The sequence below is a fragment of the Gymnodraco acuticeps genome, unplaced genomic scaffold (assembly GCF_902827175.1).
Source record: "Gymnodraco acuticeps unplaced genomic scaffold, fGymAcu1.1, whole genome shotgun sequence".
Taxonomy (NCBI): Eukaryota; Metazoa; Chordata; class Actinopteri; order Perciformes; family Bathydraconidae; genus Gymnodraco; species Gymnodraco acuticeps.
Window position 1 is genome coordinate 71,364 of NW_022991358.1, and position 12,500 is coordinate 83,863.

General features: G+C 40.2%; 1 protein-coding gene across 2 annotated transcripts; it reads left to right on the forward strand.

Annotated features, from left to right (window-relative positions):
• The first annotated feature begins 4,107 nt into the window (after positions 1 to 4,107).
• LOC117562793 (nuclear factor 7, brain-like) lies at positions 4,108 to 9,130 on the forward strand. Of its 2 annotated transcripts, XM_034240687.1 has the most exons (3): positions 4,108 to 4,147; positions 5,713 to 5,747; positions 7,677 to 9,130. In XM_034240687.1, the coding sequence occupies exon 3, from the start codon at positions 7,694 to 7,696 to the stop codon at positions 9,080 to 9,082; it is 1,389 nt and encodes a 462-aa protein (XP_034096578.1). In that variant the 5' UTR covers positions 4,108 to 4,147; positions 5,713 to 5,747; positions 7,677 to 7,693; the 3' UTR covers positions 9,083 to 9,130. The 2 variants fall into 2 exon arrangements, with proteins under 2 accessions (XP_034096578.1, XP_034096579.1); XM_034240688.1 differs by lacking the exon at positions 4,108 to 4,147 and having other exon boundaries at positions 5,690 to 5,747.
• The last annotated feature ends 3,370 nt before the right edge of the window (positions 9,131 to 12,500 follow it).

The following is a 12,500-nucleotide window of genomic DNA, read 5'->3' on the forward strand; positions in this document are numbered from 1 at the left end:
GAAACTTACATTTTTCAAAAGTTGTTATACTTGAAAAAAAATCTAGCTTTTTAAACTGTCTTTTTAGATGTTTAACTTGTGTTTATGTAGGGTGCGTTCACACCTACCTTGTATAGTCCGGTTGAATCGAACCCTGGTGCATTTAGCCGCTTGGTGCGGTTCATTTGGGTCGGTGTGAACGCAGTCCGAGACCTCTGAAGTGAACTAAACAACCGGACTCTGGTCCGCTAAAAGAGGTGGTCTCGGAACGCTTGCTTGCGAACTCTGGAGCGGTTCATCACTGGTGTGAACGCAGTCTGCACCGAAACATAGGAAGCGTAGTATTTACGTGTCACAAGAACGTGGATGTCTTCAAAATCTTTAGCGAAATAGTCTTTCAAGACATCCGCGGTTGTTTAGTTAAAGAGTGAAGCAGAATGAAGAGTTGAACAGTGTCGTGTAAAGTAAAATTATCCGTCAGCTACATAAAAAGTAGAGACACCTGTCGTCGGTGAAACGCCCCTCCTGACTGCAGAACGTCTCATTATGTGATATAATGTTTTTTAACGGACGTTGTCTGATTATATAATCATATGCGCGGGCCGCTAGAGTCTGTTGATCTCCAGATTAACAGCTGCATGAGAATAACCTGCCGAAAGTGCCGATGCTCCATTCTTTCACACATAGTGACGTCACGAGCTACCCACAATGCAACGCGCGCCATATATATATATAAATACGCCATTTTCCTGGAGGTGCTAATATCCTGGAGGTGCTAATATAAACAGCTAGCTAACGTTGCCAGGCAGAGCGCACTAGGTTTTTTTTCTGAATTAACGACCGAAGAAATCGCTGCATGTCTTCGGATTACATCTCTAGGTCGTTACCAGCGTAAACTAGAGCTGTGTGGGTTGTTACAGACTGCCTGCAGATGTATGGAAAAACGACTCTCGAAAGTGGCCTTCGGTCGATTTTGGCTGCATCTACGTCTAATTTCTGGAAACACCAGGTGAATACCCCACTTATCACAATAATATTATCATGCATAGATGTGGTATTTTAGAGTTGACTATATTGATTAAGGCAATAGACTATGATATTCAGCTTGCACCTCGTGTGAAATGGCGGATACCGGAAGTACGGTGTCGCCCTCGGCCCAAAACCCGTGTGTGTGAAAGAATGGCGGAGGCTCCGGTAGAAATTGCCGGGATTTGCGTTTTTACCCCTTAATGTCTGACCAATGGTTGAACAGCATTTCCGTGCACATGAGATGTGTTTAAAGTTTATAGTCCGTTTGAGTTTTGCCCGTGTGAACGCAAACCGAACCTTCTGAAAAATGAAACAATGTAACAAACTGTGGTCTGGTGCGCACCAGAAAACGGACTATTAGGTGTGAATGCACCCTTATATAGCGTTTCATAGTTAGTTATCTATAGACCTCGACTTGCGATTTTCCGAGTCCCTTTGAACGCATCACCTGATCTTCTGTCCGAGACGAACTTTGCTGCGTCACTCTGCTCCGTGTCTTTAATGGTGAGTGCTTCACATTACGTTTCTTCCATACAGGTATAAATGGGTTCCGCAACATTTTAACAGTAGAAATGCAGGTGTGGCGCTTTACATGGACATTGAAGTTGGCAGCTAAATGAGGAGGGAAAACGTTTTCATGGTCAATCAGAATAAAACGTGTATTGCTTGGTAACGGGAGCTAATGTTAGCTACGTGCTAACGCTAGCATAGCAGCTACAAACGTTTGACGGCCAATTATCAAAAAGCTACTTCTAAACAGGTTTTTTCGAACAACGTATTTTTCAGCATCTCAAGTGACTCTTCTGACACTAATGTGGGAACTTTAATTTGTCAAAATGTTGTCAGAGTTATTATGAAGAACTAAAGTTATGGAGTCAGATTTGGGTCAATATTCTAGCGCACAAAACAAGCTACTCACGAGCGAAAAATGTGCTTTTACACGCGCATGAAATGACCCTCGCGCGCAGATTAAACCCTCGCGAGCGGCTATGCGCTCCCTCGCGAGCGGCTATGCGCTCGCTCGCGAGCGGCATAGAGAGACAGCCCTCTTGCTCGCGGAGTCTGTCTACGCTCGCGTGAAAAGTTTCTGACACTTTGGGGCGGAGCCACTGGACTTTGATTGACAGCTGCCAGGAAGCCCGGAGTTGCCAGGTTTGATAAATGCCTGAATTACCAAGAGCCGAGGAGTGACAGCTGCAAGATCAGGTGGACGAGATTGAATGGTAAAGTTGTCCATAAAAAACTATTATATTCGTAAAGTGTACAGTTTTAATATATATATATATATATATATATATATATATATATAAAACAATATATTTTTGAGTGGAAAACTGCTAGCTACTGTCTGCTGTATGCACCTCCCTTACGAAATGAACTATAAATGAATTATAGTATTACTATAGTATACTATAAGAGTTGTATAGTGTCCTTTAGTACGTTTGTAGTGTTCTGTAGTATTTTTCACCAGCTATTGTATTACAATAGTTTTTTCTGTAGTGCCATTTTATTATCTATAGTAGCTCTATACTATTTCAATAGTAACACTTAGGGATGCACGATATTGTTTTTTTGAAACCGATACCGATAACTTCCTGCTTCTCAAGACCGATACCGATAACCGATAATAATATAATATAATATATATATATATATATTAAATGTACCTGTAGTTTTTGCACACCTGGTGGTAAAAAAAAGACTAGTAGTGAGCAAAACTCCCCTCTTCCTAAACCACTAATACCACAGTACTGGCAAAACGGGAGGAGCCGAGTGAAAAACAAGCGCCCCTCATCCCAATCCACCCACACCGCAGTATTGTTTTATTTTTTTTTACCCAAAAAATATATTGTATATTATCGGGGCTATTAATACTTTTATCGGGTTTATCGGGATGACGTCATAATTCCTAATATCGGACCGATAATTATCGTGCACCACTACTAACACTAGATATTTGTAGTATTCCTATATTATTTTAAATAGTATAACTATAGTATAATATATAGTGTTTCTGTAGTTGTTTTTTAAACACACTATAGAACACTCCTATAGTAATAGTATGATGTTGTCATAATGAATGCATATTATTACTATGGTGTTTGTAAAAGTATTGCACTCCTAGAATTAATGTGTCATTTTTTTATATCAAATTAATTAATATATATATATTAGCTGTACACTTTACGAATATAATAGTTTTTTATGGACAACTTTACCATTTAATCTCGTCCACCTGATCTTGCAGCTGTCACTCCTCGGCTCTTGGTAGTTCAGGCATTTATCAAACCTGGCAACTCCGGGCTTCCTGGCAGCTGTCAATCAAAGTCCAGTGGCTCCGCCCCAAAGTGCCAGAAACTTTTCACGCCCGCGTAGACAGACTCCGCGAGCGAGTGAAGCTGACACTCCCGCGAGCGAGCAAGAGGGCTCTCTCTCCTCGCGGGGGTTTAATCTGCGCGCGGGGGTCATTTATGCGCGTGTAAAAGCACATTTTCCGCTCGTGAGTAGCTTGTTTTACGCGCTAGAATATTGACCCAAATCTGACTCCATATAAAGTACTGTTAAACTTATTTTACAAAGCTTTTACAGCTGTTGCTAAGTCACCGGCAGGTGGGGTGGGAGTCAGTGACACAAGCGCCCACGGAGACCTGAGATAACAGCAATTTCTCTTCCATGTAACTAATGTTATATTTTGTAGTTGTAATTGCACATACGCACAGATGATAATTTATTTTAGACAATGACGAAATTGACATACATCCTCCTGGCCCAAAACAAGAGAAAAACAATAATGAATGTATCAATCCCTGGGGGGAAGTAGGTTTGGTTAACGGTGTATATTCTGGTTTAAATCTCAGACCTAGATTAACACATGATGTATTTATTTTGTGACTGTTTGTATGATTTATTAACATGTATTTAAGAATAAGTGAGGTCCCTGGGAAATTCAGAATTTGTAATAACACTGATAGTAAATATGGAAATATACCGGGCTCCTGAAAAGTACTTATAATTCAAATGGTGTGTAAGATTGTTTTATTGAGGTGACATTTATAATCTGTCTCTCCCTCACCCCCCTCATCTTCTCCCTGTCTCTAACTGCAGACTATTACTGTTGGTGACTTTGCAGACCTGAAGTGTAAGTACACAAATAAATAATAAATGCAACATTCTGCAATAAAAGGACCAACTGTAATATTAGGGGTGTAACGGTTCACAGAAGTCACGGTTCGGTTCATACCTCGGTTTGGGGTCACGGTTCGGTACGGGTTCGGTACAACAAGGGAAAGCAAAAAAAAGTCCCAAACGCATAATTCCATTGTTGTTATTTATGTTTGAACAGAACTCTGACATTTTGAATAATTAACTGTATTACACAGTTAAAAACAAACCACAAACACTCAGATGGCCAGGTCATCTATAATGGCTGATGTCAAACACAAAGGTTTCATCAAGCTGTAAAACTAAAAAGGATGTCTTGAAAATATGACATCATAAATAATAAGAAAGTGTTTCAAGAGCGCAAAGTCGTTGAAAAACATATGCCAAAAGCTTCCGTTATTTATGTTGGTCTCTGGCTCTCATGTCTCTTGGCTTCTTAAAAACAGCGGGGATCAGCTGCTGAACTGCTGTTGTCTTTTCCCGGGCTCCGGTGATTGGCAAATCTGGGTGATGCCTTCTGATATGATTTAGCATGTTTGGCGTGTGTTCCTATTAGCATACCGCACTGCTATCGAACAACGCCGACACACCGTCCTCGTCCGATCCACCACTCGCGCTCCATCGTTATTGTAGTCCACAGGGAACCCGAAATGTTCCCACACAGCTGATTTAAAAGAAGCAGGTGGTTCTAGCTCCTGTGTTATCTGAAATCGCCATACTAACTTTTATTCTTCTTGTATTTTGTTCGTTTTGTTGTTGTGTTTCTTCTTGTTCTTCATGTGTTGTTTAAGGGCGGCTGGCAAACAGCTTTGAGGCGCAATACCGCCCCCTGGATTATATATAGTGAAGTGGATGCTGCCCTGAATGACAGACCTTTTTCCCACTCGTAAAAAAAGTGCGTATTCGTCGTGTGACTGCATGTGACGGTACGGGACGAATACGGATACCGTTACACCCCTAGTAATATGTGATTCTAATATCTAAATATAAACCATATTATATTTAAATGCTTTAAGAAATGCATTTGAGGTTGCAGACACTGAATTTGAAATTAAAGTCATTGTATGTAACAGAATGTACACATGCTATAGTTTCTCAGTCAAGTCATATTCCAGAACGAATACAATGCACTTTGATACCTTTTATATAATTGCTACTGTTTGCACAGATGTAATATGAAAGCATTAGTTGGGCCACAGTTAAGTCCTTTGGAGAATACTTATGAATGAACCGTTTTGAAACCCATGAACCTGAAGTATATATTTACTATTCTCTGTGCTTTTGATAAGCAGCCACGTTTCTTCTATCTTCAGATCCTGCTTCATTAACATTAGTCTATTCTCATTGATATTGTGTTTAATAATAATAATACATGGTATTGTTATAGTGCTTCTCAAGGGGCTCAAAGACGCTTTACATTCGATTACATGTTATTAGAGACTTTTATAATATCTTTGTTGTGGACAAGAAAAGTATAACAATATCATTGACAATAGACCACCTAATCTAAGCCTCCCTTCTCGTTCCCTTTTCTAACTGCAGACCATCCCTGCTGGTGACTCCTTGCAGACTGTAGTGTAAGTAAGCAAATGCATTGTATTTTTGTAATCAATCAACTTATATTTGATTGGTTTACAGTTAACAATAGATTCCCATCCTAAAAAAATGGTGTCAACAGTAATGACATCCATACATTGCATTCGTATGGAATAACACACGGTCATTATTCAGGTTGACTCTATATATTATCTAGGGATGCACCGAATATTCGGCCACCGAAAATTATCGGCCGAAAATGGTTAAAAAGGCCCTTTCGGCCGAAAGGGTTTTAGCACCGAAAAAATATCACCGAATGTCAGAACAGGCTTACGTTGGTAACCTAACGTGTTGTTGTGATGACGTAATAAAGACGCGGCGACCATGCTCGCGGCTGGCTCACAGGGGGGGGGAACATTGACCTTTGTCATCGAGATTGCCCTGAGCCTTTCACAAATCGTATTAAATAATCTGATGACAGACTGTAAACAGAATAGCTGAAATTTTAACAAACTAAATAACTCAGTTTCCTCTAATCATTAACCCATGTTTGTATAATGTAGTTAACTCCGTGTGTTGCTGCTAGCATACAGAACACCTGACGTGGAAACGTTACTCGTGATGGAGCTACAGAGCTGCTAGAAAGACGGTCGAACCCCGGTACATTCCTCCGTCTGCATGCGGTGCACTTTTGCTAAATGTTTAGACAAATTGCTCGTGCTTACATGCTAAACTCTTATTGCACTTATGGTAACAAGTATTCTCCACATCGAGACGGGTAAAGTTAACCACACCTCGGAGCGCGTTCTCTCCGCCATCTCCGCAGTGTGTTCGCTGCATGTAGCAGCTGCGTGTGTGTAACTGCCCCGCCCCCTCGCACACAGACGGGAGAGAGAGAGATCTCGTCTGATCGAAAATACATCATAGACGCATTTGTTTGTCTTTGCATATTAGAAACGAGTTGGCGACACTAAGACTGCGATATCATGTTTTTTAGCAATAATACATGACATATATAAATGTACTGTATGCATTCAAAAGTGCTGAATAAATGTTTTATGGACCCATAATAGTGATTATTATTTAAGTTAAGTTTTGCCATAATCATGTCTATTTCCATAATCAGGTAGCTGAACAACATTGGTAAAAAATGTATACATTATATATATATATATATTATATATATATATATATATATTTCTATTAATCATTTTCGGCCTTTCGGCATTCGGTTTTCGGCCAACTGTTTCCTATTTTCGGTATCGGTTTCGGCCAAGAATTTCCCATTCGGTGCACCCCTAATAATATCCCTATTTTTAAAATAAATAATTAGATTCAAAATATTGATTTAATAAATGATATTGCTTCTGCTAATACAAATAGGCGCCTCGCTGTGTTCAGACATCAAACTACACTGAACAAAAATATAAATACAACACTTTTGTTTTTGCTCCCATGTTTCATGAGATGAACTCAAAGATCTAAAACATTTTCTATATACACAAAATAACCATTTCTCTCAAATATTGTTCACAAATCTGAAAGAATCTGTGATAGTGAGCACTTCTCCTTTGCCGAGATAATCCATCCCACCTCACAGGTGTGGCATATCAAGATGCTGATTAGACAGCATGATTATTGCACAGGTGTGCCTTAGGCTGGCCACAATAAAAGGCCACTCTGAAACGTGCAGTTTTGCTTTATTGGGGGGGTCTGGGGGGGTCCGAAAACCAGTCAGTATCTGGTGTGAGGGTTAGGGTTAGGGTAATGTTGTGAATCGAGTGGCCTGTGTTCATCGTCCATAACATACGCCTGCCCATACCATAACCCCACCACCACCATGGGCCACTCGATTCACAACATTACTAGGTCCTGCAGTGGAAAAGCGCCTAAAGTGAATTTCAGTGAAGTCAGTAGAGGAGGGGGAGGGGAGCCATGACTGACTGTACTTCCTGTCTGCTGTGTTTCAGATTCACTCAGAGACAACATGGCTTCCAGGTTAAAGGAAGATCTCTGCTGTCCGGTCTGTCAGGACGTCTTTAGAGATCCTGTTGTTCTGTCCTGTAGCCACAGCTTCTGTAAAGCCTGTCTGCTGACCTGGTGGACGAGGAAAGAAGTAAAGGATTGTCCAGTTTGTTGGAGAAAATCCTCCAAAGATGAACCTCCCTGTAACCTGGCTTTAAAGAACCTGAGTGAGACCTTCTTACAGGAGAGAGGTCAGAGACCTCCAGAGGCTCGCTGCAGTCAGCACTCTGAGAAACTCAGACTCTTCTGTCTGGACCATCAGCGGCCAGTGTGTCTCGTCTGCAGAGACTCAAGAACACACACCAACCACAGATTCAGACCCATGGATGAAGCTGCTCAGGATCTCAAGAAGGAGCTCCAGAAAGCTCTGCAGCCCTTTCAGGAGAAACTGAAGCTCTTTGAAGAAGTTAAAGTGAAGTGTGATAAAACAGCAGGACACATGAAGGTCCAGGCTCAACACACAGAGACGCAGATTAAGGAGCAGTTCAAGAAGCTTCACCAGTTTCTAGAAGAGGAAGAGGAGGCCAGGATGGCTGCACTGAGGGAGGAAGAGGAGCAGAAGAGGAGGATGATGGAGGAGAAGATGGAGGCTGTGAGCAGAGAGATAGCAGCTCTTTCACACACAGTCAGAGCCACAGAGGAGGAGCTGAGAGCTGAAGACGTCTCCTTCCTGCACAGCTACAAGGCTGCAGTGGGGAGGCTGCAGCGCCCCCTGCTGGAGGACCCACAGCTGCCCTCAGGAGCTCTGATAGACCAGGCCAAACACCTGGGCAACCTCAGCTTCAACATCTGGAGCAAGATGAAGGACATGGTGTCCTACTCTCCTCTCACCCTGGACCCAAACACTGCTCATCCAGACCTCATCCTGTCTGAAGATCTGACCAGAGTGAGACTAGGAGAGGAGGAACAGGAACTTCCTGATAATCCAGAGAGGCTTGATAAATACTTCTGTGTCCTGAGCTCTGAGGGCTTTAACTCAGGGACTCACAGCTGGGATGTCCAGGTTACAGACAGTACATGGTGGACACTGGGTGTGTCAGCAGAGTCTGCCCAGAGGAAGGGAAGCATAGAGTCTGGAGTACGGGCAATAGCTTTCAATGACGGTAAATACTCATCATGTTCACCACCAGATCCAAACACTCCTCTCAGCCTGCAGAAGGAGCTCCAGAGGGTCAGAGTGGATCTGGACTGGAACAGAGGAAAGCTGTCGTTCTCTGATCCTGACGCTAACACACACATACACACCTTCAGACACACTTTCACTGAGAAGATGTTTCCATACATTTACACTGAGGAGGAAGTGAAGATATTACCGCTGAAGGTGTGTGTGACAGTGGATCAGAGCAGGTAGAGATAAACGTCTCTTAAAGGGATCGTTCACTGACCTCTGAACCTGTCCTCCTGCTGGCTCTTTATTCTAAACATCTTTCTTGTTGTTATTGAGTTTGATAATCTGCTCTTTGATCATACTGTCAACCTTTATTACATTGAGACACGTGCATTTAGCTGACACGTGTATCCAAGTAACATCATGTTCATCAAATGTGCTGAACTGCTTCCTTTAGAGGAAATGAGAGATATATATTCTTCACATTTGAAATGATCTCACGCAGATTCAGATCTTTATGTCAGGTTTAACCTTCTCTGTTTTATTGAAACTATGTCATTTTAAATTGTTCATTTGTGATTTGTGCATGATGGGAAAACAAATAAATAATATGTTTGATCCAACTGCGAGTTTGAGCAGCGAATCATTTATTAGATCCAAAATAAAATGCATTTTAATTTCCAGACAATATTGTTTCTAAAACGTTGAAATCAGAGATTTATTACATGCAATTTTACATTTTAAACTTGTATAATGATATAAAACATACAGAGTTACTGGGTTTAAAGTAACTCCCTGACAGACCTCTTCGTCACGGAATAAAATAAATGTTTTAAAGAGATTTCTAAGTGTTTAAATACAGAGTGAATGTTAAACACAGTTTCCCAGGAGAAGCCTAAACCCATTGCTGTTCAGCGTGGATTATCAAATGCACACGTTTATTAACTCTAAAGGATTTCATCTCAATCTAAAATACTGATTTCTTGGCAGCGGTGTGTTATCGAGTTTTAACAACCTCTTCAACTTCTAATTTGACCAATCAGAGTTGAGTATTCAGCTACAGTAAGACATTTAATACAAAAGAATATATAGTAAGGTAAAATATATATTGGAGAAGATAAGTAATGTGTGCACTATGAATATATAAAAACATGTATGTCACAATAGAGTTGTTCCTTAATATGAATAATGATATCACTCAGATTATGAAAGCAGCAACAATCACATGTAATGAGAGAAGAGCAACCAGGTGTTACAAACTAACATTTCTGATTCAATCCGTTTCACAAGAACAGAGGATTCTTCAGACTGAAAACCATTTGCTTCTTTCCCTCGTGTTATTCACTGACATGACGCGTCTCAGAATAACAAGTAGAAATAGTAAAGTCTGTAGAAACTTGGCTTAATATTATATTAGTATGTTATTATTAGATATTAATATGAGGAGTTGCAAAACAGACAAACTAATAAGGCTTCATTTAACATTAAAGAGTACTTTAGGTTAAGGTCTTCTTTTGAATAAGAAAACATCTTTGGGGTATAGAAGAAGAGTATGGAGGGATGAACCCCTCTGTAATGGTCACACATGCAGAGCACACAGCACACACAGTGACATCTGTATCTACAGATACATATTCAGTCTGACAAAGTACTTAACGTCTAATATATTGCTTTCCTGCAATATTAACTATGTTTAAGCACTTATTTGTTTATTATTAAACTGATATTATACATATGTATTATACTCTTATAAGATGTGTGTAGATAGAATAAGAAATGTGCAGAATGACAGTTTCATGGTGGAGGTACACACATATTGATAGATGTCTTGTAATGCGCTGTTGAGGAACCTGCGACCCAAGTTTTTCATTCATTGCAGAACTACACCATAGTTGGGTATAATATGATATGTCAATAAACCTTAGAAAATCTTGAAAGGGATGTGCAAACTAGTCATTATATACAGTCTTTAATTAACTATTAGTAGAGAATAATGAGTAATGAATATACTTTATAGGGATCCTATTAATATTAAAGTAATATACAATTCAATAACATGCTTTAACCACTAGGTGACCCTTTCTATCAGCTCTGCACCTTTATGGTGTAAATACAGCCTATCTACCAATTGGATGAAATATAAAAGTCAGCCGAATTAGTGTTGATACTGCAAGGAGACGTATTGTGTGAAAAGAAATGTAAGATGTTGTTTAATGACTGATCTATTTATGATCCACGTCACGTTTTCAGTTCCTCATGTTTGTCTAGAAGTCTTCTCATCAGGGCTCTATACATACAGAACTACGGCAGATATGTAATATTTAATGCAGCCGAACCGTGTATTACAATGCCGTTATGTGATGACTTCCAAAGAGAAAAGCAAGCACACTCGGAATAAAGTATTATTTTATTTTTAAAAAACCTTTTCAGATTTCACATCACATAAACACCAAATCCCAGCATGCATTGCGGCTAAACCATCCAATCATCGAGCTGGAGGATCTTGCCTACATCTTTTTCCGGTTTGTATTTTGTTATACACACATTCCTTCACATTTACATTTTAATGTGCATTAAAGTATTTCGTGAGGCCTTCTAACATGTTTTAAAATATAACTACGGTTGTAGTTGAAGAGTTTGTAAATTAACATGAACCGAAGCTGTTGCCTGGCAACTCAATCGCACAATGTCACGTCCTTTAATTCCACATCCACACTTATGATCCACACGCATGGATTAACATCGATTTAATACATTAATGTAGCCTTTGTTTCTGCTAAAAGAGGAGTCGACCAGCTGGGGCAACAAGAAAATCGGAGTAATCGAGTGTGACTATTACAAAATAAATCATTACGTCGGGGGAGCATTTGCTTGGCATTTCCGGTTATTTCTCCACTGGTTAACATGGGCTAACAATACCGTGTAACTGTCACGTTTGAAGGGACGAAATCGTGACATCTTCACGTCTCCCAGCATGGTAAATCGTCACATGTTCACGTCTTGCCGTGATACCGGGTTGTGTATATCACCGGTCCATGCCTCAACAGCTCTATGCCAAATCTCAGATCTCACCATATGCCGTTTCCCTCGCCATAAAACATGATGTCGCTATAACTCCTATGAAAATGTTCAAAAAGTGCTCAAACTTCACATGTGTGCCAACAGTCCAGCTGTGAAGACATCTACGGGACAGTTTTGAGATTTCTTCAAATGCCGTTACCATGGCAACACAATGCTCGCCTTGAAACACGGTTTTGTCATAACTTCAGTGAAAGTACTCAAAACAGCCCAAAACTTCCCAGGTTTGGTAACGATGCAGCCATCAATGCATCTAAGCGTATTATGGGGTGTCATCAAATGCCGTTGCCATGGCAACAGATCATTCGCCATCAAGTTAGTTCAGAAGTTTGCAGTTCAAATATTCTGCTGCTTTCCCAAGCCTTTTTACTTTATTTTCTTCTCTCATCACACATTCAAGCCCCCAGTGTTCATGTACTATTTGGAACTGTGCACGCATCATTCCACTGCATAAAGGTGGTGATTTACTTGATACCAATAATTATAGACCAATCTCTATAATCTGTTCTATTTCCAAAGTTTTGGAGAAAATAATTTATAATCAACTGTCACATTATCTCAATACTTATAATATTTTATCTCC

What these genes read in the sequence shown, in the direction of transcription:
- LOC117562793 (XM_034240687.1), top strand. Translation starts at nt 7,694, where the DNA reads ATGGCTTCCAGGTTAAAGGAAGATCTCTGCTGTCCGGTCTGTCAGGAC.